This window comes from Miniopterus schreibersii (assembly GCF_964146895.1).
Source record: "Miniopterus schreibersii genome assembly, chromosome: 18".
NCBI classification, from domain to species: domain Eukaryota; kingdom Metazoa; phylum Chordata; class Mammalia; order Chiroptera; family Miniopteridae; genus Miniopterus; species Miniopterus schreibersii.
This window is the reverse complement of record NC_138121.1, coordinates 32,847,012-32,872,324: the sequence shown is the minus strand read 5'-3', so window position 1 is coordinate 32,872,324 and position 25,313 is coordinate 32,847,012. Positions and strand designations below refer to the sequence as shown.

The 25,313-nt window shown below is 48.7% G+C and overlaps 2 protein-coding genes across 6 annotated transcripts in view; both read right to left on the bottom strand.

Moving 5' to 3' along the window:
• Positions 1–14,886, bottom strand: part of CES1 (carboxylesterase 1) — a 34,363-nt gene extending 19,477 nt beyond the window's left edge. Inside the window, exons 1-6 of one of the 5 annotated variants that reach the window (XM_081118582.1) lie at positions 14,644–14,886; positions 9,427–9,561; positions 9,184–9,335; positions 4,198–4,402; positions 2,752–2,896; positions 216–349 (exon numbers count right to left, since the gene is read on the bottom strand). In XM_081118582.1, coding sequence (XP_080974708.1) covers positions 216–349; positions 2,752–2,896; positions 4,198–4,402; positions 9,184–9,235 — 536 coding nt within the window. In that variant the 5' untranslated portion in view covers positions 9,236–9,335; positions 9,427–9,561; positions 14,644–14,886. Of the gene's footprint in view, positions 1–215; positions 350–2,751; positions 2,897–4,197; positions 4,403–9,183; positions 9,336–9,426; positions 9,562–13,865; positions 13,915–14,449; positions 14,567–14,631 lie in introns of those variants that run through there. The other 4 variants (XM_081118580.1, XM_081118578.1, XM_081118579.1 and 1 more) reach the window with 4 other exon arrangements.
• A 2,432-nt stretch (positions 14,887–17,318) lies between these two features.
• The window catches only part of CES5A (carboxylesterase 5A), a 40,779-nt gene continuing 32,784 nt past the window's right edge, over positions 17,319–25,313 (bottom strand). The window contains exons 11-14 of the mRNA XM_081118197.1: positions 23,200–23,347; positions 20,618–20,764; positions 18,483–18,555; positions 17,319–18,405 (exon numbers count right to left, since the gene is read on the bottom strand). Of these exons, the coding sequence (XP_080974323.1) occupies positions 18,174–18,405; positions 18,483–18,555; positions 20,618–20,764; positions 23,200–23,347 (600 nt within the window). The 3' untranslated portion in view covers positions 17,319–18,173. The remainder of the gene's footprint in view (positions 18,406–18,482; positions 18,556–20,617; positions 20,765–23,199; positions 23,348–25,313) is intronic.

The following is a 25,313-nucleotide window of genomic DNA, read 5'->3' as shown; positions in this document are numbered from 1 at the left end:
AGGCAGAGGAAACAACACATGCAAGAGCTCAGAAGCAAGTGGAGCAGTGAGGCTGGGAAATGAGATGGTAGATGGAAACCAATTATGAAGGGATTTGGATGCCTTACTAGGGAACTTAGCAAAGATCTCCTTAAGGGCTGACATGACATGACCAGAACTGGGTCCTAGCACCCTCAGTTTGAGGGCCATGTGCAGCGAGGAGCCCAATATCTTACCTCAAGAATCCCCAGATGCCCAGGCGGTACTGAATGGTCACCACCACCACGTTTTCATGGGCAGAGAGGACCGTCCCATCATAGGTGGATGCTCCGCCCATTATGAGACCACCTCCGTGGATCCACACCATCACCTGGACAGGGAGGAAGCAGCCACACTAGCTGTAGGAAGCAGAGCTGGGAAGGACCTCAAGAGGTGGTCTGGTTTGGTCACCTCCCTCTTGACCATGACTCAGGGAGGCCCTTCTCCAAAGTTTATCTGTCCCAGCAGAGCTGGAGCAGGCAGCCACCCTCCTCCCCATTCTCCCAGCTGGGGCCAGGCCGCTGCCCCACCCAGTGCACCCCGGCTGCCCCTGCCTGTCTCTCCAGCCCCTGCCTTGCCTCCGCCCAAGGCTCTTCACGCTGAGAACACCGTCATGGGAACAGCCAAGGCCAAGGGTGTCATCTTCTCCCTAATACTCTCATCAGCCTCATGCCTGGACCCCTCGCCAGCTCAACACACCCTGCCTGAAGCAGCCCTTGTAATTCAGTTTCATTAGTTACCTCTTGTGTGGTGAATTAAACTCCTCTCGTGCGTGTCAATCATCATCTCAAGCAGCACACGTGCCCACAGTGGCATCTCTTCTTAACACCCCTCCCCTCTCCCTCTGCATCCTCAAATCCCACCAGTCCTCCAAAAAACAGCCTAAATGCCACCTCCTCCAAGAAGTCTTCCATTATTTGACACACATAATCTTAAAACCTATAAAATTCTATAAGTAAGAATTGAGGATGAGGGTGGACACAATTCATAATGAATGGCTCTCACATTTAAAGAGCTCACTTTTTCAGGGACGTGAGAGTGGCTCAAACAATAATATTGTAATTATTTTGTTAGTGAAACTATAAAAGAACTCTTAACAAGAACTATGTGCCAAGTACTGTTCTAAGCACTTTAAAATAAACTCTCCATGTGGTAGACTACCGTTGTCCCATTTAACAGACAGAAAGAATGAGGCAATTAACCCGTCCAAGGTCACACAGCTGACAAGTGGTGGAGGCAGGACTTGAACCCATGCAGTCTGGCTCCAGAGCCCATATGCCGAGCCACCCAGCACACTGCAGCCAATGGCCACAGTGCAGTAGGTTGGCTGTTAGGTTGGAATAAGACCTTCCCTTCATTTCTAACTACGGTGTCAAGAGTACTTGCCTGTGTACTGAGCCAGGCACTAAGATAAAGCTTGGGATTCACTATTGAGTTCTCATATGTCACTATTCCTGTTTTGAGGACCCAGAGCCAGCCTCTCGGCTAGTGAAAGGCAGAACCAGGATTTAAACCCAAGCCCTGTAGTTCCAGAGCCTGTGTCCATAAGGAAAGGTTCTCCTGCCTCTGTGTCCCCAGAGCGCCTGATCCTCCCACATCTCCCATCCCTGCCTACCCCAGGCAGAGGGGCTGAGCTTCACCACCTGAGTGGAGGCTGAGCCCAGGTGGCCAGCAGCAATTTGCTGAGGAAGCTGGTCTGTCTGTGCAGCCCAGGTGATGGGATCCTCGAAGGAGGGGCCTGCCTGGTAATGGTTTTATGTTCTCCCTTTCCCCTAAACCCAAGTCTAGCTATGCACATGGGGGCACTGAGTACATAATAGAAGAATGAATGAATGAATGAATGAATGAATGAATGAACCTGTGTCCCATCTCTTTGAGCCAAAGTGTGTGCGGTGCTGCTTCAATGTGCAGCCATGAGTCCACGGACTCCCTCCCCCATCCCTGGGCACATCTTGCAAGGGTTGTTCCTGGGATACGCTGGGTGCTCGCACCCCTCCCTCTGCACTCCAGGGCTTGCCACCAGCAGACCCACCACCTTCCAGCTGGAAGCCTGCCCCTTCTCTGGGCCTCTGCGTGTTGAGGAAATGTTGACTCACTGGGACATCAACCCAGACAGACAATAAGGAAGGGAAATTAGCTAAAAGAAAATCACAGATATTTGGGCAAAGACAAAGGAAAGTACTTCTTGGACTGCTCCAGGCTCTGTCTCCAAACCTCTGTGTCATCATGGGAGGCTTGTCAGAGCAGGGTCTTTGCTGCTGACACAGACTCAGTTTCCCTGTCTGTACCATAAGGCACTGGTTTGGAGGTCAGAAAACTCTTGCTCTTGTCCTGCCAACCCTTGTGGGTGGCTTCGCTTCCCCGCTCTGTAAAGGAAGGGTTGGACCGTTGCCTTCTCTGTAAGATCCCTTCAAGCTCTAACTTTATTGGAAACGATGTCTTAGTTTCTCTGGGAATCAGATTCATACTCTTGCAAAGAACAGCGGTCACTTGTGTCCCTGTGTTAGCGTGAGAGAGCGTGGAGATGCACTGAGGGTTACAGATGTACAGCAGGGTCCCCCCCCACCCAGGCACCAAGGCTACCAACTGAAGTACGGAGAACTTGTGCTTCCTGTGGTGAGGAAAGCAAGCCCCAGGCCCCTGAAGTAGCCCTGGCTGTGCCGCTCCACCCCAAGCTGCCTTTGCCCTCCCCCAGCCTACACCAGAGGATCCTTCCAGTGCTGGCCCACTTACCGGGAGCCTGCTTTTCTTTGTCAAGTCAGCGGGAGTGTAAATATTTAGGTAGAGGCAGTCTTCAGAAAACCTGAAGGGAATTCCCTCCTTTGTGAGGGTAAAGAGCTCGGAGAGCACCTGGGCTGTCACTGGATTTTGGGAGCACCTGGGAGGAGCAGAAGAAAGGAAAAGTCCTGAGGTTCAACCAGAGCTGAGCACAGAGCCATCCCCTGCTCTCAGGCAGGCCTTGCGCTGGGAGCTCTAGGCCTGCACAGAGCTGTTCTTCCCAGAGGGGACGCTGGGGTGGATAGGAAGCTATCTGGGGGGGGGGGGGTCACAGTGGGGGGCCTGGGGCTCACTAAAGTCTCCCAGGACCGTGTACAGTAAGAAGGCTGGGCTCCTCTCCCCATCCTGGAGCCTTCTTCTGCAGCGGGTCAAGGAGGGGAGGCAACTAGCCACTGCCTGCCTGGGAGATGACAGTTTCTGCATGCCCTGGAGGCAGCCCTGGCTCTCCACTGGGCTCCCATGGTGGCTGCCGGCTGCCCATGTTCCCCCACCTGGTAAACCAGGTGGTCTAGTCCACAGGAGACTTCCATTAACCATGAGAAGTCACTCAACTGGCAGCAGACATCTGGAGCCCGAGACAGGTAAGGGTCAATATTTGTAGGGCAGTAACAGGAGAACTGCCTCGGCCACTAATGTGCTGGGTGACCCTGAGTGAATCCTTCCCGGCTCTGAGACCCAACCTGCCAGGCCTAAGCGAGGAGAGTGATTCTGTAAGGGTCTTGCAGCCCTGACGTGCTAAGAGTCTACCATCAACTCATCCATCCCAGGCAAGTGCTGTTGCTTGCCCTACTAAGGGATTGGAAGAAGCCAGCATAGATGATAATTGGTAACCTTTATTGAGTCCTCCCAGTGCGCCAGGCATTAATTACTCCTTGTGACTAGGTAGCTAGACACACTTGGGAACTGAGAACTTGCCCGGTCAACACCCCAAAGCAATCCCACCCACACACCCCCTGGCTCATCCCACTCCCCAAAGATAGCAAAGTTCAAGACAGGAGAAAAAATAGAATCATTGCTTCTGATCCCCATCAGCTGCTCAACTTTTAATTTTTCCCCAAAGCACTTACCATATTCTGACACATTACATCACTTATATATTAATTTTCGTATTGTTTATTATCGATCTCTCCCTGCTAGAACACAGGCTCCATGAAGGCAGGGGTATCTGTTTTATTCCCTAATGGAGCCCAGGAACCTAGAACATGCCTGGCACACAGTAGGTGCTCAATAAATATTTGTTGAATAAAGGGCTCTAGAACGCTGTGGGAGTTCTGGAATGTTTTAAGGATCTACCGTATCTTAAGGATTCCAGAACAATGGATGAGCCACTCAGAGGCTGGCCGTGGTGCCTTCCTGCATCCCTTTGAGGCAAACATTCCCCTGAAAGATGCCCATGCTTACATAGGAGGGTGAGAGGTGGTGTTCTTCACGAAGGTCCATGGTTCTGCAGGCTGCGGAGGAGTGAACCTCAGGGGCCCAAGGGGTGGCTTGGCAAAAGGGACTCCCAGGAAAACGGCCACAGGCTGTGCAAATCCTTCCAAGCTGACATACTTCCCCAGGACTTGGCCCTGCGCGGTGTCCACAACAGGCGGCGAAGGTGGGTGCCCTGTAGACATCGAGAGGAAATGAGGACCCACCAGCAGCGAAAGGTTTGAGCTGGATTCCAGGTGGGTCTTGCCACAGGTAACGCTGAAAGAGTCACTTCAACTCTTAGGCCTCGGGTTCTTCTTATGTAAAAAAGAGAGGAGGTGAACTGTCCCTCCAGAGGGCCCTGAGGAGCGAATGGGAATTGGAGGTACAGCAGCCACGTGTAACCCATAAACGCGGGGACAGCTGCCTGGAGTGGACAAGACCTACGGCTTAGGAATCTGGAAACTTTATCCATTCGGGTCCCGAGGCTGAGCTGCACCCTGGATGACAGGGCAAACGAGAGGCAGCTCCTCTTCTCAGAAACCTGAGCCTTGTGCGGACACTGAGAAGGAGCCACATAAATACTTGACCCCGCTGCCTCGAAGGAAGGGGAAGGAAGGGGACAGGGGTGGGTTTTGTGAGGGAGGCGTCAGCTGGTGTTACAGGAGTTAGAAGAGGGGGGCAAGGCCTTTTGATGGGTAGAAGCGTGGAGCAGTAACCTTGGTGCTGGGCCTGCAGCAGGAGAGGACCGAGCAAGGGGAGATGGGACCAGGGTGCAAAGCTTTAAAGAGAGGGAAGAGTGAGCCGAGGCGTGCAGACACACCACAGTCCCCCCCTGCCAGAGGGACAGAGAATGACCCACTGGGCCAGGGGGACCTCTAGGGAGCTGCAAATGATCCTGGAATGAGAAGGGTCATGTCTGGGAGGGCCTCGAGTGCCAGGCTGGGGGTTCAGGCTTTGGTTACTGGGGAAGCGAGCAGAGCAGCAGTGAATAGCTCTGGAGTACAGGAGAGCGACACAGTCAGCTTGAAGAGATTCTTAGGTGGCTCTGAGCAGGGTCACCAAGCGGGGAGGGGGATCAGATTCCTACCTGTCCCATTCCTCTGGAGCAGATAGTTCTCCCTCACTGGGCTGAATTCACCTCCCTGTAGCTTGCATATCAGTCCTGGTTCTACCTGCCGTGGACCATCCTGAACTTCCAGACACTCGACCGTGCCCATCCTCACGTCTCCCCTTGTCTGTCCTTGGTAGCCTCAGTGTATTTAAGCTCTCCCCTCCGGAAAGGATTTCTAACCTCTCATGCCCCCAGTGGCTCCCCTCTAAATACAGACAAAAAGCCAACATCTGCCCTGCCGGGCGTGGCTCAGCGGTTGAGTGTCGACCTAGGATCCAGGCGATCAGGGTTCGATTCCCGGTCAGGGCACATGCCCGGGTTGCGGGCTGAGGCCGATCAATGACTCTCTCATCATTGATGTTTCTATCTCTCTCTCCCTCTCCCTTCCTCTCTCTGAAATCAATAAAGATATATTTAAAAAAAAAAAAAAGCCAACATCTCCCTCAAAGTGTGTGGCGAGAACAAAAAGGGTAATTCAGATCTGGTCTCATAGAAGGCTCCCCAGTGACACTGGAGATGATATACGCAGAAGCAGGTTACAAAACAGCATCCACGTCTCATGATATGAAAGCCTCTCCCAGTCTGTGGCCCTTTAAACTGTTCTCCTTTGCCGTGGTTGCTGATTATTAAGACGAACATCGAGATGGACTTCCTTGGAAGCGTGTACATCAGATTATCAAGTGGTGGTGTCATTGCAGGGGATGTTTTTTCCTTTGCGCTTTCCAAGTTTTCTGCATTGAACATAGATTCCTTTTTGTAATTAGAAGGATTTTTTAATGAATAAATACGATGATGTCTAAAAGGAATTTTGAAGAAGGACTTGGTCCCTGATCAGATGTGGGGGGCACAGAAGGAAAAGGAGATGGAAGAGCTGGTGGTGAGGCTGAGGTCCGATCCGGACGGATGCGGTGGATGCCAATGAACCGGCTGGGTGGGAAGACACCACAGGAAGCGGGCCCTTCAAGGCTGAAGGGGGCCAGGCCAGGGGGCAGAGTAGAATCATCTGCCTGAAGTGGGGGTCAGCCCATGGATGTGCACGATGTCAGGAGGAGGCCAGGGTGTGAGAGAGAAAAGGCTGCAGAGGAAACACAGGGACAGCTGCAGCGGAGGCTGTCAGAGCCGGGGGGACAGCACCATGCTGGGGGCGGGACAGGGCCGAGCCCCACGGAGGCCATGAGACAAAGGGCGCTAAGAGTGCTGAGTTCCTCAAAGCAGGGAAGGGGGTAAAGTCTGAGAAGAAACCAGACCTGACAAGAGCCTGGCCTTTATGAAGCCAGTGATAACCTTCAAGGGACATGAAGTGCACAGAAGCCCAACAGGCAAGACCTGTGCCCTGATGGTAACAGCAGCAGTTCCCACTTATGTTATATGTAATGGTTATATGTCGAGCATCTCCTGCGTCCCAGAGGGGCATTCCAGTTCATTGGGTCTTCCCAAGGGCCTTGCCAGGTAGGCATTAATATGCCCATTTTACAGTTGAGAAAACTTAGGAGACAGAGGCAGCCAGAATGGACTTCTGAAGAGGGAAACAGGATGGCCTTGCCAGGGGTGAGCCAGCAGTTAGGAAATGCCCCACTCCTAAGTTGTCTCCTTTCTTACTCTGCCTTTCCACTCAGTTCCAGGCCTCTCAGAGTGCACACCCCCAGAAAGAAAAGAAAAGAAAATCCAGATGGGGCCTGGGCCACAGCACTGTGGATTCAGGAGCCAGAGATAGGTGCAGAAACCTAGTTTTCTTTCTTTTCTTTTTTTTTTTTTAAATATCTTTATTGATTTCAGAGAGAGGAAAGGAGGAAAGAGATAGAAACATCAATGATGAGAGAGTCATTGATCGGCAGCCTCCTGCAAGCCCCCGACTAGGGATCGAGCCTGCAACCCGGGCATGTGTCCTGACTGGGAATCAAACCCTGATCGCCTGGATCCTAGGTCGATGCCCAACCGCTGAGCCACGCCCGTCTGGGCAGAAACCCAGTTTTCTTTAATCTGGTCTTTATCTTTTTTCCCTTTGACTCTAACTGGCTTCGCCCAAGCTCCCTGACTCACCCCCTTCCCTCTCCCTGGTTTAATCATTTAGCCCTCAGCATCCAATTATCTTAGGAAAAAGGTCCTGGGTCAATTGACTATTGATTCAATTTTTTTTAATGCTCACCCAAAGACATGCTTAGAGGCAAGGTGGCGGAGTGGGGGAGGGTGGAGAGAAACACTGAGGTGACAGACAAACATCAATTGGTTGCCTTCTGTACACGCCCCAACCGGAGGTGAAACCTGCAACCCAGGTTCGTGTCCTGACAGGGAGTCAAACAGAAGCCTTGTGCTGCGCAGGACGATTCTCAGCCAACTGAGCCACTCCAGTGGGGCTCAACTGACTACTGAGACAGAGCTTTCAATCAAACCAAACATATCTTGGCCTCAGTTGTGTTTGAGCCTCAGACCCAGGAAAGATAAAGCATCCCACAGAACAAACTGGATTGGACAACTCCATGGCTGACATCGGGACCAAGTGCAATGATGAACTACCCCTACCCTAGCACCAACCAAAGTGTAGAGACCACGACCCTTAGTCACCGTGACTAACTCTATTAGTCACCATGATTAATGATTCCCGCCCCCCTATATAATCCATTCCCGAGAAGCCACTGGGGAGCCAGGTCTTTGAACACAAACTACCTGTGACTCCGGGCGTGGCACCATCTCCTTAACTAATCCTTACTTTCTTGGCTACAAACTCCTGTTCATGTCTTACTGGGCTTTGATGCATGCAGGCAAACGGACCCCTTCAGTCCGGTAACAACAGATTCCAGAGCACGGTTTCCCAGCTGACCTTGGGCAAGCTCACTTCCCTCTCTGAGTCTGTTTCTCCATCTATTAAATGGCATAGATGTATTCGCGGGTCCCTTAGCAGGTCCCTTGTCTTAACCTCCACGTCTTTTACTTTTTGTCTTCTGATACATGGACTGACATCTGAGGTATTGCTGACTCTGGAAGGCCTGCCCCCCTTAGAGTTAACCAGTTCCTAGAGATAGTCATGAAATTGCCCTTCTTGCATGCCACAGCCTGTAATCCTCTTCACCCCGGCACGCCTTCTTTCTCTGGCTCTCACACCCACACCAGTATTATCTTGCCCTAATCACTCCAGGACAAGATATGTGCCAAAACTGTCAAAACTGTCTATTTGTGTATCTTAAACCTGTTTGCCCTGAATTGCAACCACCATCAAGGCTCTGGCCCACAGTTCCTTACTCTATCTCTGAATTCACCCTGGGTTTCACCTTGTGACCACCCTGGAGGTGTGGCCCCCTCCCTCCTCTTGGGAACTGGGAGTAACACGCTATTTTTTTCAATGACAGTGGCTCCTGATCTGTTGGCCTTCCCAACATTTTCTATTAATACACTACACTTTAAAACAACCCCTTCATTTATGGACTCTTCCGTGTACTTCCTTCATTCCAATCATTGTGTTCTTTAGAAACCAACAAATAACAGCCCCGCAAGAGAGGTATCCTGATAACACTCACTTTAGAGAGGGGGAAAGGAGTCACTATTAATATTCTGCTAAGCCACTCTCCATGATTTGGTCATATTTGGACTAATAAACAAGGGGGAAATAAACCTGAGCTCCTAAAAGTCCTCCTTCATGAGGCAAGAGTTTTGCAGATGGTCCGCATGCATGCAGCGCGGTCTGCAGGGTTCAGCACCCCTCGGTCTCCTGCAGACGGGGACTCAGGGCTGGCTGGGCTGGCACTCCCAGTCACGCTGTTTCAGAACTGCACCTGTCACACCTTTGTCCTGCATGCATTTCCCCCACCTCATCACCAGACACAGGTTTCCAAATGTGACCCCGCTATTTGTATTTCAGGAGGACTCACCCCAAGCTGTGCAAGCTGCGAGGGAGCCCAGGACCAGAGCGAAGATCCACATCTTGGGAGGACCGCAGCTCCCGGCCAGCAGGTCTCTGTGCGTCCCCAATCGGCTGTGCTGGTCCAGCCCTCAGGTCCAGGCTGCCCTAGTTGCCTTTTGCCTAATCAGGAAACAGCAGAACAGCCCCCCCATCCCAGACTTTGTTCTGGGCACCGGGTGGGGCCTCCAGGCCACGCCCACCCAGAGCTAACCTTTTTCCCCTGAGAGGCAGGGCAGAGTTCTCAGATTCCCAGAGTTGTCCAGCAACTTGTTACATAAGGGTTTCTCCCTTGGAGGCTTCAACCTTAGTAGGCAGTGAGCTTCCCAAGGCAGGCTCGAGAAGATGCCTGTAGAACAGGGGAGGCTCTGGTCTGGGCATGCTCAGAACAAGCCTGAAAACTTTTTGTGCAACTCCCAGCCCCACAGGTGCTCAACTGGGGAATTTAGGACAAGTCTCTTAGCTTCCCTGTGGTGGGGGTGTGGACTTTGTGACAGCATTAGAATCAGTCCCCAAGGGTGACTTCTATAAAAACTGACCTGGGCTGGGGTTCCTATCTTTTATCTAGGAAAAAAACGCAGGTCATAAAGAGCACCCATATCTCTCTCCACATGGGACAATCTGGGCTGTCTTCCAAGCTAATTCTAATCACCTACACCAAATACACACACACACACACACGCACACACACACACACGCACACACACACACACGCACACGCACACACACACACACACACACACACACACACACACACACTGGCCTTTGCAACGTGGAAACGCAGCCATGACTGTTAGCCTATGGAAACTGCAGGGTGCTGTATCAGCAAAAGATAGAACCTGAAGGTGAATTACTCTTCAGATCCCACTGTTCAATCAATCATATGCCTGCTTGGGACACCAACCCGATCCGCAGAGGGAGCCACCTCCAGACCTCGCCGCATCTGGCTGCAACATGGAAGCCCATTCCTGGCTCATGGTGACTCTGTAAAAGCCATGGCTGAGCCTGGGGTCTGAAGCCAGACCTCGGTTTGCCTCACAGGCATAGTCCCCCTGCATCATAGTGCTTCATGCTTCAGTGGCACTTGACTGGGAATATGACTTTTAGATGATCTGGGGAGTAAAATCCCAGGAACTGGCCTTAACTCCTAAGCAGTTGGATGGGTCTTAGGAGTCACCCCTAGGGGCTCCAAATTAGCCCTCCAACCTCTCCATCTCCATCAATTTACTCAACAGACAGATGGACAGCATGCACTCGAGCAAGCACTGGGCAAGTGTGAGCCCGGGTGCTACTGTGCCCTTCATTTGGCTTTGCCCGTTAATCACAGCATTAATCGGCGTAGACTTCACAGTGAAGATCACCCAGAGGTGGGGAAGCCTGCTGGGTGACATTGGGGTTTTTTTCTGGAAAGGGAGTGGTAAGAGGCAGCGGGTGACTACGGGTGAGGTGATCTCTCATGCACGGTCCACTCTGGACCAACATCCTGTGAATCTAGAATTCTGTGACATTTTCCATTGCAGCCTAGAACACATGCAATGTTTCTGGGACTTCAGTTATTCTCATACTAACATCCTGCTTTTTTGCCATATCAGCGACCATCTGTAGTCTTGTTAGCAGTTTTCCTTAAGTGGTAATTATTTTTACTTTAAACATACCCATTCAAAAAGAAAATCTTATACCATTTCCATAAGTGGAAGACCTGTATAACTTGCCATGAATAAAGGTAAGCATGGAAGACGTGTCGTTGCATTTTTAAAAATTTAGAGGATGGTAAAAATAAAAAGTGAATGGAGATATATAAGTAATAACACCGATAACTGGCTTACAAAAGTGTAGACCCCAAAGTAAGTTATCAGTGGGAAAAGTGAGCTGTGGGTGTCCAACATCATGACCACCAGTTAGGTGACCAGGCACTGACTTGATCAAAGGTCATCTTTATTGCAGCCAATTCAGTGAGCTTCAGGGCACATTTCCCTTTTGACACTCAGATCATTGGGCATAAGTCACATGTTCACAAATCTCAAAGACCTTGGTGCTGTGTTATAGTTGGGTGATAACTCCCTGGGGTCATTCTGGCTCTAGGACTTTACTGAGAGCACCTGTGGGAAATTTTGGCCTGGAGGTGGGTCCTGGAGAGAGCTGCACGCCCCCCGGACATAAACAGTCATCTGACATGGCACAAACAACTGGCACTCAGGCCGCCGCCAGCAGGCGGTCACGTGGGGCCTCGGAGCTTAGCTCCTGCTGAGTAAGGGCCTACGGTGAAATCAGGGTAAACTGGCAGGAAGACTTCCAGTCCCAGCGGCTTGGTTCTTGCTCATGAAAAGAGCTGGGGTGCTATTCTCCATACGGCCACTCGGGGATCCATCAGGAGGTCAGCAAACTTCCTCTACAGAGCCAGATAGTGGATATTTTAGGCTTTTCGGGTCATAGGGTGTCTGTGGCAATTACTCAACTCTGCTGTTGTAGCAGAAAGAGCACAGACAATATCCAGGGGAATGGGCACGCTGTGTTTCAATAAAACTCTATTTCAAACGAGGTGTTGGGCTGGATTTGGGACATGGATCAGAGGTTATTGATCCCTGATCTACATGGAGGTGGCTTTGCCATCTTTACCACATGGTTTCGAATGTTTCTTCTCTGCTCTTCCAAATCCTGTCACCTCTTAATGCTCGGGATAATCAGGACAAGGCATGAACAGTCTGGGGCACTGATAAACTCTGATAATCCTCAGTGTAAGAAAACACACACGACACTGCTTTAGTGTGAGGTTGCTATATGTCTGTAATAAAATCTACAACAATTTGAGTTTGCTGAGCCCTTTCCAGAATGTAAGTCAATCTTAACTTTTCTGGACCTAAATTTTTACATGCTTTTCTGATTCACTTTTTCCATTTTTCTTTTTTTTCTTCTTTTTTTTTTTTTTAATTCTTAAAAGGCTGAAGGAAACCTTTATAGAGCAGCTCTAGCAAGCAGGGACCGGGCTCACAATCAGGCTCTTGTAATTTAAAGCAAAGAAATACAAAAGCTCAGTGTTCAGCAAAGTGTAGTACGTTTTATTCCTGGAGCTATGCAAGGTTATTTAAGATGTTGTGAAAACAAACCTTAAAGCATTTATATAGTGGTCATGTATTGATTTTGCTTTGTACTAGAAAAAAATCCCTCATATCAAGTCCATGATTGAGTGGATATTACTTGTGGCAAGAATTGCCAGCTGTCCATTAAACTCCATCCCACATAGGATAGTGAACATATAATACAGTGTACAGATGATGTGTTGTGGAATTGTGCACCTGAAACCTGTAAAATTTTGTTAACCAGTGTCACCCCAATAAATACAATAAAAAGAAAAAATGTAGAAACACATATAATACTGTTTTTAAATGTTCATTTAAAAAAGTTCTCCACTCCCTAATAAAGAAAGGTCAAACACGTGCATTTATTTCCACTCCCTCCCCAAATTCTTCCAAAAGGACATGAAATAAAGTCTTTAAAGGCACAGAATGGCAGAGGAGACAATAGGAACAGCAGTATGGGAGCTGGAAGAGGAACAGAACAATGACACTATTTTTTGAGCAAAGAATGAAAGTCCATGCATGGGGAGGAGGGAGCCCCTAGACAAAGGGATTCCAAATGGAGACAGTGGGGAACTCTCTGGATTTAGAGTTACCAGATGCCTCTGAAAGTAGGGGTGCAGACACTCCCATTTATGCACATGTGGAATGCAGCTCTCCTCCACTCCAAGGCCCATCCCCAGACCAGTGTCCCCATATGTGCTCTGTCTCTGCCAGTCTTAGAACTGAACTGAGTCCAGGGAATTCAGTAACCTGATTACAACAGAGACCAGAAACCTTGGCAGCACCAACATAACATGATTTCTGTCCAGAAATCTGAATGTCAAAAGGAGAAAGTTCCCTGAAGCTCAAGAAATGCCTACAGTAACAGTGACCCCTGGCGACGCCGATGCCTGGTCCTCTACCTAATGGTCATGACAGTGGACAAAGTTGTCCCATCCTTGTGTTACTAACTGACCATCCATAGTCCACTTTTCCTATCAAGTAACTTATTTTGTGGAGTGCAATTTTGTCAGTCCATTGTTATATCTAACAAAACTAAGCAAGGAAACACAGTAATTAATAAGAATAAAAGTGTAGCAGTCCTTCAGAAAATACCAAGTATTGACAACAGGGAGCAGCGGGAAATCTCTTAGCCTGCTGGTAGGAGGGCAAATTTGTACAGCCACTTCGGGAAACTTTTGGTGAGTCTAATAAAGTTGCTGTACACAACCCCCGTGACTCAGCAAAGATCCAAAACAAAGGCATGCAGGTTGCCACTAAATGACAAGCTCTAGAATATTCATACTACTCTATTCATGATAACCTGAAACTGGAAACTGCCCAAGTGCCCAACAAGAGTGGAATGGATAACTTATGGCCTACTCACACACACAATGGCTCCACAGCAAGGATTAAAAAACTGAGCCGCATACTATCTGGAGTGTCATAAACAGAATGTTGAGAGAAAGAAACCAGATGCAAGAGTACGCGATTCTGTTTATACAAAGCACAACACCCAGGAAGACGACCACACGCCGCTAGAAGTCAGGATAGTGGTTTACCACTGTGGACATAATGGGGGGAGCAGGGCATGGACCTGATCAGATGCTGGGGTGCTGGTCATCTTCTGTGCCTTGATCTGGGTGCTGGGTACACAAACATGGCCAGTCAGTGACAGTTCATCAGGTCTCTCTCTCTCTCTCTCTCTATATATATATACACACACACACACACACACATTATATATATAAATATATAACATATATACTATATATCAACATATATATTATATTACACTGTATATACTTTCTTATATATGTCATATTATATTTAAAAGATTTGCTTCAGGTCTTAAGAACTTACTATCTAATAGAGGAGACAAGATCGCTATAGATAAAGTTACTAAAGACTATGTACGTTATAGACATAGACTAAAATGTGAATAGTGAAATGTGCAATTATTTTAATCAATTCTCTGTTGTATGTACCAACAGAAACCCTGTTTAAACTCGCCTAAAGCATATATTGAATATATTGATTCTTGTGCATGAAAATTCCAGGAAATAAAGAGAGCTTCAAGTGTAATTACATAATTACAGATAGATCCAATAGATAGATGATAGATGGACAGGCGGGCGGACGGACGGATGGACGGACAGCTAGAGGAGTAGATGAACTCACTTTTTATCAATCATCCCCCCGGAAAGGAAGAAATCCATTTCCTTCACGTCAAGGTTGAAAGCTACCCCTCTAGGCCTCCAAGGTGTGCTCCAGCCACCTGGACGACGGCACCCCCCCCCCCCCCCGCCCGGCGCCCACTGAATACCCCTCGCAGCTTCCGCCACACCCCTGCTGGCTTTTACCCTCTTTCCAACCTTAAGGCCAAACTTGAATTCTGACCCTTCGGCGGCGAACAGCAGTTTTTGCCAAGGAATTGCTCTGTACTTCACACAACCAGGCGATAAGGCAAACCTTCCTCTCCCCGCTCTCCCTGGCCAGGGGATAAAACGAGCTCCTAATGCAAACTCTCAGCAGCCAGCGGGGCTGTGACGGAGCAGGCCTGTCCCCGCTGTGGGGACGGCGGTTTGTCTTGCATTGGCGCCGCCGAGGGCAGTGCCAGGCAGGGCAGCTTCCCGGGCACAGGAATGAGCCCTCCTCCCCCTCCCTGGGGAAAAATCTTGACCTGCAGCCAGGGCCAGAGGCTAAGAGGGAGGAGAACTGGACTTTGGGGTTGCGCAGAAAGGTCCAGAATCCAAAGCACCCTGGGGGGGGGGGCACTCTTTCCCGCCCGGCAGGCAGCTCCCGGCGGGATGGGGGAGCAGGGGCTTGAGAAAGCAGCGCGCTGCCGGCCCAGCTCCGCTCTGCCCCAGCTCCTCCGGTCAGGCCTCTCGGGTCGCAGGGGACTTCTCACCTCCCAAGTGCTGCCTGGGAAAGGCCAAGGAGGAATGGTGCCGGTTAGTAATGAAACTTTCGACGGGTGTTTTTCCTGCCAAGTTCCTGCTGCACCGTCGGGAAGCAGGGTCCCCTTCTGCGGACGTCAGGGAACTCACGGGAAAGACGTTCGGTCTGTCTGGAATCTGGGTTTCGGTTTGATTTAGTGATCCAGGTCCAAGATTGTTTGGGGGGAAGAGAAGGATTTTCTGTAAAAAAAACTAAATGTTTAATTTACAGTTAGAAAGTAATTACTTTCCTTTTGCGATAACGAAAAGGCAGAGTTGCCTGTGAAATCCATGTACCTGTGTTTCCCATGAATATGAAGTGACTTTGTAGATCGTAAGAGTAATTTTAAAAGGGCATGGCCTTTGACCCTGCCCATCTTCTCTGTAAATCCAGATGCCAGAAATAATTTTACAAAATAAATGTACTCACTCCCAAAGTTGCTCATCAAATGGTGCCCACACACGTCCAGGAGCCTGCTGGTGGCTTGAGACTGATGCAGCCACAACAGGCAGATACGCAAGCTGATCTTGTTAAAAGATCCTTTAGCAACTTAGAATATGCATGTGCCACGTCATTAATCCTCAGCAGTTCTTGATCAGGGGGGTGCACTGGATGCCTGGAAACTGCAAATATGGATGTCCAGGTGCCAGCCGATCCCCCCCCAGGGCACTGGAATTTTGGGAAAGCCTTCCAAAGTTGGTCTCCTAGTTACACCCTTAATAGAAACCCCTGAGTTAAAGGAAGAAATCAGGACGCCAGGGGTATTTATGTTTCAGTGTAAATCAGGGATACATCTTATTGCCTGTGGATGGGACTGAGCAGGGAAGAGGGCCCAGGATCTGGGTGATTGGGAAATACGCTCTCTCTTACAAGACACCGACCAAAATTAGAACTATATTTGAGGATGCTGAGACTGTGAGCAGTATATAAATAATATGTGTAATGCTATTTAATAGGGTTATATTTTAAAAATGAGTTGAGTGATGTTTTCTAGCTGTTAGTTTACTGAGATGTCAATGTAGAAATTAGCCTTCCGCAGCTGTAGAAGCAACTGAAGTCCCAGCTTGCTTCATGTGGCTCAGCCCTCCTCCCAGAGCTATAAAGTGTCCTCAGCATCACTGATCCAGCCTTCCCATCGTCACCTAAGCCGGAGACAATCCAACAGCCTGGGAATGTATGTTGAGAGAGGCGAGCAGCCTGGAAGGAAGAGACCTGCTCTGGAGAGATGAGAGACTCCAGGCCTGGGCTTGATCTGCTGCTAACTCACTAAGGGATCTTGAGGGACTCCCTTCACCTTTCCAGATTACTGTAAAATGAGAGGTCAGGGGTCCAAACTTAAATACCTTCCGAGGCCAGGTAATATCAATGAGTGGAAAGGGCCAGGCATAGGACTCAGGGGAACAGTGAGGACTGGACAGCTGAGAGCTCATGCCTTTGTCATGGGGGTCGTCACTACTCAGTTCTGTGGATTGCGCTGTCAGGGTCACTGAGAACAGCTGTGCAGGTGGCACACTGCGCAAGGACACTACTTCAGACGAGGTGTTGCTCACCTCAGAGATGGAGATCTTTATCAATGACAGTGTCCTGGAAGATGTCTGTAGAGGGTTTTGAAGAAAGGATACCTTCTAATTTGCACAAAGATGCTGTGTGAGTTGTCAGAAGTCCCGGTTACCATGTGAGAATGCAGCTCCAATGTTGCCAGTTCTCCCTTCTTTCTTTTTTTTCTGGAGAAGCTGGAAACAGGGCTTTTAATGTGACAGTCCCCTAATTTAAGATTAGTTAGAAACTAATTCCAAAACATTTTTTACCTCATGTGGGTTAAAGAAAACACTTCTGGGGACCAGATTCAGACAATGGGTTGGAGATCTCTGACTCAGATGAGCCCTAAGTTACTGACATCTCAGAAACCCTCCTATTCCATGCACTTCATGTGTAACCTTGAAGCCATCACAGAGAAAAATGAATTACCCTGATCCATAATATTAGGATATAACAGGGATTATGTGGATCTAAAGAGTAAAAATGCATCCTCTGAATGATGGTATGTACAATTCTCTCTGCCTATCATCTGGGTAACTTTAATTCATCTTTTTTTTTTTTTTTTACTATAAATGTTATTTTTCCAGAGACAACCTCCTAAGACTTCAACCTAAAGTAGGTTCTCTTGTTATACTTTCTTAAAATACCTTACTTTCACTGAGCGAACTTAATAAACTTATAAGATAATCATTTGCTTAAGTGTCTGCTTGTTGTTTGCTCAGCATTTGGGGGCTTAACACCGATATGGTGTGCCTGGTACATAGCAGGCACCCAGTGTAGATTTATTGAATGGTCGATTAGTCTCAACCCCATCAGGGAAGCATCTCTTGTCCTTGGTGTCCTTGGCCTGATCTTGCTGCATGAGGTTTGACTTCTGACTTCCTGACCTTAGAGGATGTCTGGTTTCCATTGCTGAGAGGAGGCTCTTGGCATGCCTCCCTCCCCCACATGTCTCTGAGCCACAGAAGGAACCCTGTTCAAGCCAGTGATGTTCAGGACATCCATGCTTGGCTTGTGGCTGAAACCTGCCTGGATCGAGGCTGGAAGACTCACATTTCAGGTAACACAAGCAGACGCCTTCTCTGATAGACAGTCCACTTCATCTTGGATGTTGGGGGCGGGGGTGTAGTTTTCAGCCCAGAATTAAATTCTGTTCCCTGTACATATTTTACACTCTGCTTTTATTTCATATGCATAACAAGATCATCATCATGCCAACTAAAAAATAGCCCAGCCCTCTCCTGCAGATGTATTGAAGAAATCTGGTAGCCTTCAAGGCAAATTGCGATTTTTTGATGTTGAGATGAATCCCCGAAGGATCAGCTAAAGCAGCTGATTCCATAAAGCAGCTAATCACAGAAAGAAGCCGATGATGGTGAGAGAAACCGCAGTGGAAGGAAAACCAAATTCACACAAAGAGAACCTCTCAATGAGCGCAAGAGCAAAGGAAAGGCAGGAGCGCAGACAGGAGCGCCAAGGAGGAAAGGGGGCCGGCGCACCCTTCGGAAGTGGACATTAGCAGGGGCAGGGTCTCCGCCCAGAACGCCACCTCCGGCGCTCTCAGGCTCTGTCCCACGCTCAGGTTCAAGTCCAGCCGCAGGTACCGCTCCTTCGCATCGTAGGCCGGCCACAGAGGCAGGCCCTCCCCGTTAGGGTCCCTGGGAGTGAGAGCAGAAACGGGGTGAGCTGCCGCCCTCGGACGCCCGGCGGTGGGCAGGCCCGCGGGCTCACTCACCCGGTCCGCGCGAAGTTGGCCCAGTATTTCATCATCTTCCTGCTCAGCAGCTTCTCCTCCTCCGTGGCCCCTTCTGAAGGACACAATGACAAACCCCGGGTCCCACACCGCTCGCCAGAAGCCCGAGGCGCCAGCGTCTGATGAGCGCCGCCCACGCGTCCCCTCCCGCTGGGTCCTCGCCAGGCTGCCAAGCCATTCGGCTCATTTGGGATTTGCAGGTGCCGAGGCTCAGGGCACCTGTGACTTGCCCCAAAAACCACGGCTTCCAAATGGCGGAGGCTGAACACACCTCTTCCCTGTACACCCCATGCTCTCCCAGCCATTCCCCTGAGGCTCCCAGCTCCTTGAGGGACAGAGACCATCTCTCTCTCCCTCTCTGTCTCTAATTACTGTATTTCTTTATTTGAAAAAGTAATGCTCAAAGCATTTTGCTCAAAGTACAAAACCCAAAATACAGGAAGAGCATCTAATAAAAATTAGTTTCCCTCCCATCTCTTCTCTCCACTGTTACCAGCCTCTGAGGCAGCCACTGCTCCCAGGTTCTTGGGCGCCCTCCGAAAGCAGCTAGACAGGTACATGGGCTTAGGCAGACAGGTTTTGCACACGCAGTAGTGTAATGGGCACAGATTCTGCATCTTTTTGCTAAAATCCTATCTAGGAGATAATTCTACAGTGTTGCCTATAAAACATCCATTTATTATCATTTATTTTTCTATAAATATATATACTTATATGCAATCATATAAATATGTAATAGAGTATCCAGTACTCTACTAATGGATCTTTACATTATTTCCAGACTTTTGATGGTAAAAGCAATATTTTAGTGAGCAGGTATATTTTTGCACATGGGGAAGTATAATTAATTGCACAAAAATCCCTAAAAGTTGAATTGCTAGGCTAAAGACCATATGCAGTTAAGATTTTCATCAGGTTTTCCGTTACTACATGAGGCTGTCCGCTTCCCCACGCCTGCTCCAGTGATCATGTAAAACGTACTGTTCTTCCCAACCTTGACCAATGAAAAACAATTCCTCAGTCAAGTAAGTCTGCAGTCCTCTCGCTGAGAGTGAGGTCGAGTGGATTTTCACCTTTGAAAGCCACTCACGGTTCCTTTTCCACAAACTGTATCTGTTACCCAGTTTTCTACTGGGTGGTTTATTTTCTCATTGATTTCAGGAGTTCTTTAGATACGAAGGAATTTAACCCTTCGACACATATGTCATTCATTTTTTTCCAGTTGGGAGAGTCCATGTATCCATCAAATAGTCCAGGCTCAGTAATGGTTGCTGAGTAACACTAATAATAGTATCACTCACTGTGTGCTTATGAGAACTATTTCATTTACTCCCCAGGACAACCTAAGAAGTAGCTGTTGTTACTGGTATTACAAGGTGGGAATCTGTAGATGAAACGATGAAGAAGCCACTAAACCAAGCGCACACCCACACTCCAGAGAGGCTCTGTCCTCACTGTCGAGAGGCCAGCAAGAACTGGCCAAGAGCCTGCATGGTGCAAATGTCTAAAACTAAATATTTTAGCCATATTTTCTGTGTGTAGTTTCTGTAGGATTTTCTGTTGATAATCTCATCTGACTGGCTTATTATTTTAGGCACTGAACAGGTCATAAGTTCAGGAATACCTGAGCGAACCTCAGGGGTAACGGCTCACAAGCATTCACATTAGATCACTGGGATCCAGGCCGCTTTGGGCTGGGCTTATGAAAAAATGAGGTTCTTGCCTTTTAAAGGCCTAGGTGGTAGCCCTGTGGGAGTTCTGAAAAGGGTGGGGGGCGGTGAGACCAGTAGTCAGAGATGGAAGAAAGTGGTTCTGATTTTTAAAAAGGGGAGACTGCCTGAGTGCTTCGAAATGCCAGCCCCTTTAAGCTGTAGTACTCTTCAAGCAACTCTTGGCAGCTCTTTCTCATCTCGGTTTCTAAAAATACGAGTGGGGGGTATTTTCCAGGAGCAGGTCATTTGTAAACCAGAGATCGAACAAGTAAATTAAAACTAGTCCTCCGGCTCCCGCATGAAGTTGGGGCGGTGAGGGCTTCATGCAAACAGGGGGGCGCCCTGTGCTCTCCTGGTCACCCCAGTGCTCCGGCAAGAGCAGGGGCCCGGAGGCCATTTCCTTACCAAATATGACATCACCCTTCAGGAAGGCACCTCCGAAAACGAAGCGGATTTCATCAGAGTGATCGGCTTTGACGAAAGCCGGTTTCGTGTCCTTGAAGCAGTCGGGCCGGTGCTGAAACTCATAGAAGTAAACAGGGGCGCCAGCATCTGCAGGGACAGAGGACAGAGCCCGTGGCAGACACCGGCACGGGGGAGCTGCGGCTGGCCCTGCATCCCCACCCATCTAGTCCTGGATTCCCAGCCCCATACAAGAGGTGACTTGAACAAAGCTAACTTCCCTCTTCCTTACCCAAGGCTGGCATTTCCTGCTCCAGAGGCCCTCACAGCCCTGGTGACAAAGAATTCACCACCCCTCCAGGGCAGCCTGAGGGCAAGATTCCTACTTTTCACAAAATGCCCTTCATGCTGATGCAATGCCTACCCCCCTGTGACTTCCTCTCATGGGCCCAGTTCAATGGCCAAAAACAAACAAAGCAAAGTTCTCCCCTGCTTCCAAGACGCTCTGTGCATCCTATATTCCTTCACCTCTCTTCCGCTAAGGGTCTTTTCTCTCTGATGTCCCCACCTTCTCTGAATCACCATTTCCCCCCTCTACTGGATAATTGCGATCATGCTTACAAAGTCTCCCATTAAAGCACCAACATCACTAATCATTAGGGAAATGCAAATCACAGCCATGATACTGCTTACAGCCATGACTAGGATGCCTATTATTTAAAAAAACACCAACCAACCAACCAACAAAAAAACACATAGAAAATAAGTGTTGGTGAAGATGTGGAGAAACTGAAACTCTTGTGTATCGCTGGTGGGAATGTAAATCGCTGCAGCCGATGTGGAAAAACACACGGCATTAAACATGGCATTACTATGTGATTCAGCAATTCCACCTCCAGATGGGCACCCAGATGAATTCAAAGGAATTCATCTTGAGGAGATAGTTGCATATCAATGTTCACGGCAACATTATTCACAAAAACCAGAAGGTAGAGATAACCCAAATGCCCAACGATGCTGAATGGATGGACAAAATGTGATCTATACATACAGCAGAATATTGTTCAGCCTTAAAAAAGGATGAAATTCTGATCCATGGCACAACATAGGTGGATCTTGAACACATTATGCGAAGTGAATTAAGCCAGATGCAAAAGAACAAATATTGCATGATTTCACTTACACGAGGTACCTAGAATAGTCACATTCACAGAGACAGAAGGAGCGGGGAGTCATTGCGTAGGGGGTAGAGTTTCAGTTTAAGATGATGGAGAAGCTCTGGAGATGGATAGTGGTGATGACTGAACAGCAATGTGAATAAACTTTAATTCCACTGAACCGTATGTTTAAAAATAGCTAAAGTGGTAAATTTTTTGTTATGCATATTTTGCCATAGTTTTTTAAAATGTAAAAAAAGGAAGTATGCTATTTTTAATTTCCAAATGTTTGTTAATTTTCCAAGTTTCCTTCTGTTATTGACTTCTAATTTCATTTCATTGTGGTTGGAAAAGATACTAGGTATGATTTACATATTTTTAAACTTATTGAAACTTATTTTGTGGTCCAATATATGGTTTATTCTAGAGGATGTTCCATGTGTACTTGAGAAGAATGTGCCCTGACCTGTTGTTGTTCAAATCTTTTATTTCATTGTCTATTTTTTGTATAGTTGTTCTAGCTACTATTGAAGTCTCTAGCTATTAATGTAAAACTCTCCCTTCGATTCTGTTTTCGCTTCATATATTGTGGGGTTCTGTTGTAAGGTGCATATGGACTTATTATTGCTATATCTCCTCGATGGATTCACTCTTCTATCTTTATATGATGTGCTTCTCTGTCTCTTTTAGTCTGTAACAATTTTGTCTAATGTCTATTTTGTCTGATACTAAGATAGCCATGCGAACTCTCTTTTAGTTGTTTGCATAGAATATCTTTTCCCCTCCTTTCACTTGCAACCTATTTGTATCTTTAGTTCTAACATAAGTCTCTTATAGGAAAGGAAAGGGGAATGGAAAAGAGAGTAAAGAGAGTAAAGAGGAAGAAAAGAAGGAAGGAAGGAAGGAAGGAAGGAAGGAAGGAAGGAAGGAAGGAAGGAGGGAGGGAGGGAGGGAGGGAGGGAGGGAGGGAGGGAGGGAGGGAGGGAGGGAGGGAGGCAGGCAGGGAGGGAGGGAGGGAGGGAGGGAGGGAGGGAAGGTAGGCTAGGTTTGTGTCCCCACGAGTAATCTTCTCTTTCAGAATGCTCCACCGCTCCTTATAGCTAATACATTTGGGGAGACACTTCCAAACAGAAAGTAACCTGAGAGACTAGCCCCCCAAAATGATGGGGAGGTAGGAGTTTTCTCCATGGTCCTGAAGGAAGGGGAAGGAACAAAAACAGTGAGAACAGATCAACATTCCTGAATTCCGAAAGGCAGGGGAACTGCGAAGGTTGGCGTGCGGGGTTATGCCCCAGCCACCCTTGGGAGGTCCCTCTCAGTGAGGGAACAGAAGGCCAGAGCAGGTGGCCGGTCAGCAAGCACAAGGATCCCTGCAGCCACCAGCCTCGCTGTGCTGTGGCCCTGCAGGGGGGTGGCTCTGGGACTCACCTCTGTGACATCGAGCAGTGACCACCCCGGGAACCACAAAGAATACATCTCCAAGCAAGTCCAGAAAACTGTCTCGAATTTCAAACAGAGATTGCTCGCCATGGAAGTATTCATTAGCCACGAAGTGTAGATACTGGATGGGAATGTGCTGCGAAAGATGATGGTCACAGAGATCCAGGTCAGTGACAGCAGCCCACACGTGAGGCATATGCCTGTGCAAGCATGATTCCACATGCTCCACAAGCACTGCCTCATTGAATCCACACAGGGAGCCTGTGGTTCAAGTGTCAAAATCAGCCCATTTCACAGATGAGGAAACTGAGGCTTGGAGAGATTAAGTGGTTTGTGCAAACTGGTGGAATCGTGATTCTTTCAGAAGTCTATTTGCATCTCAGTCCCATGCTCTTAATCGCAGTACACATGTCTCTCTGAAATGTTTCAAAGCAGCTACCCTTGGGCAGAACTGGCTAGCTACATCATTTGAGGGACCCAGTGCCAAGTGAAAATGCTCAATGCCAAGTGAAAAATTGTTTAAAAATTACAAGAATTTCAAGATGGTGACAACAGAACACCCAACCAAGTGTAGGTCCCTTCTGAGGATAATGCGCCCCCCCTTTTTTAATATATCTTTATTGACTTCAGAGAGAGGAAGGGAGAGGGAGAGAAACATCAATGATGAGAGAGTCATTGATCGGCTGCTTCCTGCACGCCCCCTGCTGGGGATGGAGCCTGCAACCTGGGCATGTGCCCTGACTGGGAATCGAACCGAGATCTCCTGGATCCTAAGTCGATGCTCAACTGCTGAGCCACATCAGCAGGGCAAGGCCCTTTTTGACTACACAGGTCCCACACCCATGAAGCCAGCCCTACTCCCGGTACCAGCACTGCCTCCAGGCCTTTGCTAATTGATCTAAGCTAGTTGGTCTCTTGGAGTTCCCTCATCTACCAAAAAATGGGTATTCAGAGGATGACACTCGATGCAAAGAGAAAATCTTGCTGGTAGAGAGCAGGTCTTTAGTTCTTTTGGTTCCCTGAGACCCATGGCCAAGTCCTGTAGCAGGGCATTCCATGCTCTCCTTGACCTGGTACCAGGCTGCCTCAGTCTGTAAGCCCTCAGCTCGCCCCAAGCACAGATGCTGGAGGGTGGAAGGTGAATCCATGAAGGTTCATGCCTGCCACGTTGGTGATGTTCTCAGGGGTCTGGTACTCTGTAGAATGCTGAGACAAGTTGTTGCACTTCAAACTCCCAACTCTAACAGAGGCACAACCCCTCACAGGTTTCCTTGGCATTTGGAGGCACCACATACCACATCACAAACCACTGCTCAGACTTGTCCATCGGGCCCTCCGAAGGCCAACTGCTTTTAATCAGGCCCAGAGCAAGTAAGGGCTCTGCAGCAGGTCCTGGCTCGGGTGCGAGTTCCTCCCACCTGGACCATATAACCAGCAGACCCCTCCATGCTCGAAGTATCCAAGGTGGGTACAGAAGCTTTGTGGAGCCTCTGGTGAGCCCAACAGGGCAGTCACAGTGCAGGCCCCTGGGTCCTGGAGCAAGGCTATGCCATCTGCACCAGGTAGAACTTACCATTTAAAAAGTACCTCCTGGCATGCAACTGGGCCCCAGGAGGACTGCAGGCTCTTCAGGTCCTCAATGCACCTTCCCACACACCCCACTTCCTGCTCCTGGGACCCAGTTCAAGATACCTTTTCTTCCTGAAATGTCCTCCTGCTCAGATATTCCCCTTCCCGAGGCCCACATCAATGACTTCTTCCTTGGTGAGGCCATCTCCAATCCAGCCTGAGAGATTCTACTGTGCAACTTATATTTTAAATATCTCTCGAACTTTAGTCCCAACTGTCATCACCAGGTAGCCAAGATTAATCCAACATCCCATCTAAGCCTGAGGGCCTGAGGGGCCCCTGCCTCCACTCTGGTCCCCTCTGCAGCCACCGGACTCTCAGATGGATATTGAATCATGTCACTCTTCCGTTCCCAGCCCCTGGGATGAACTTTCTATTCCTTCCATGATGTGTAACAGCCACAAGCATCCTCCTCTGCTGCAGCCAACCCCTTGCGCTGATCTCTTCACACTGCTCTGCCCCTAACTGGCTCT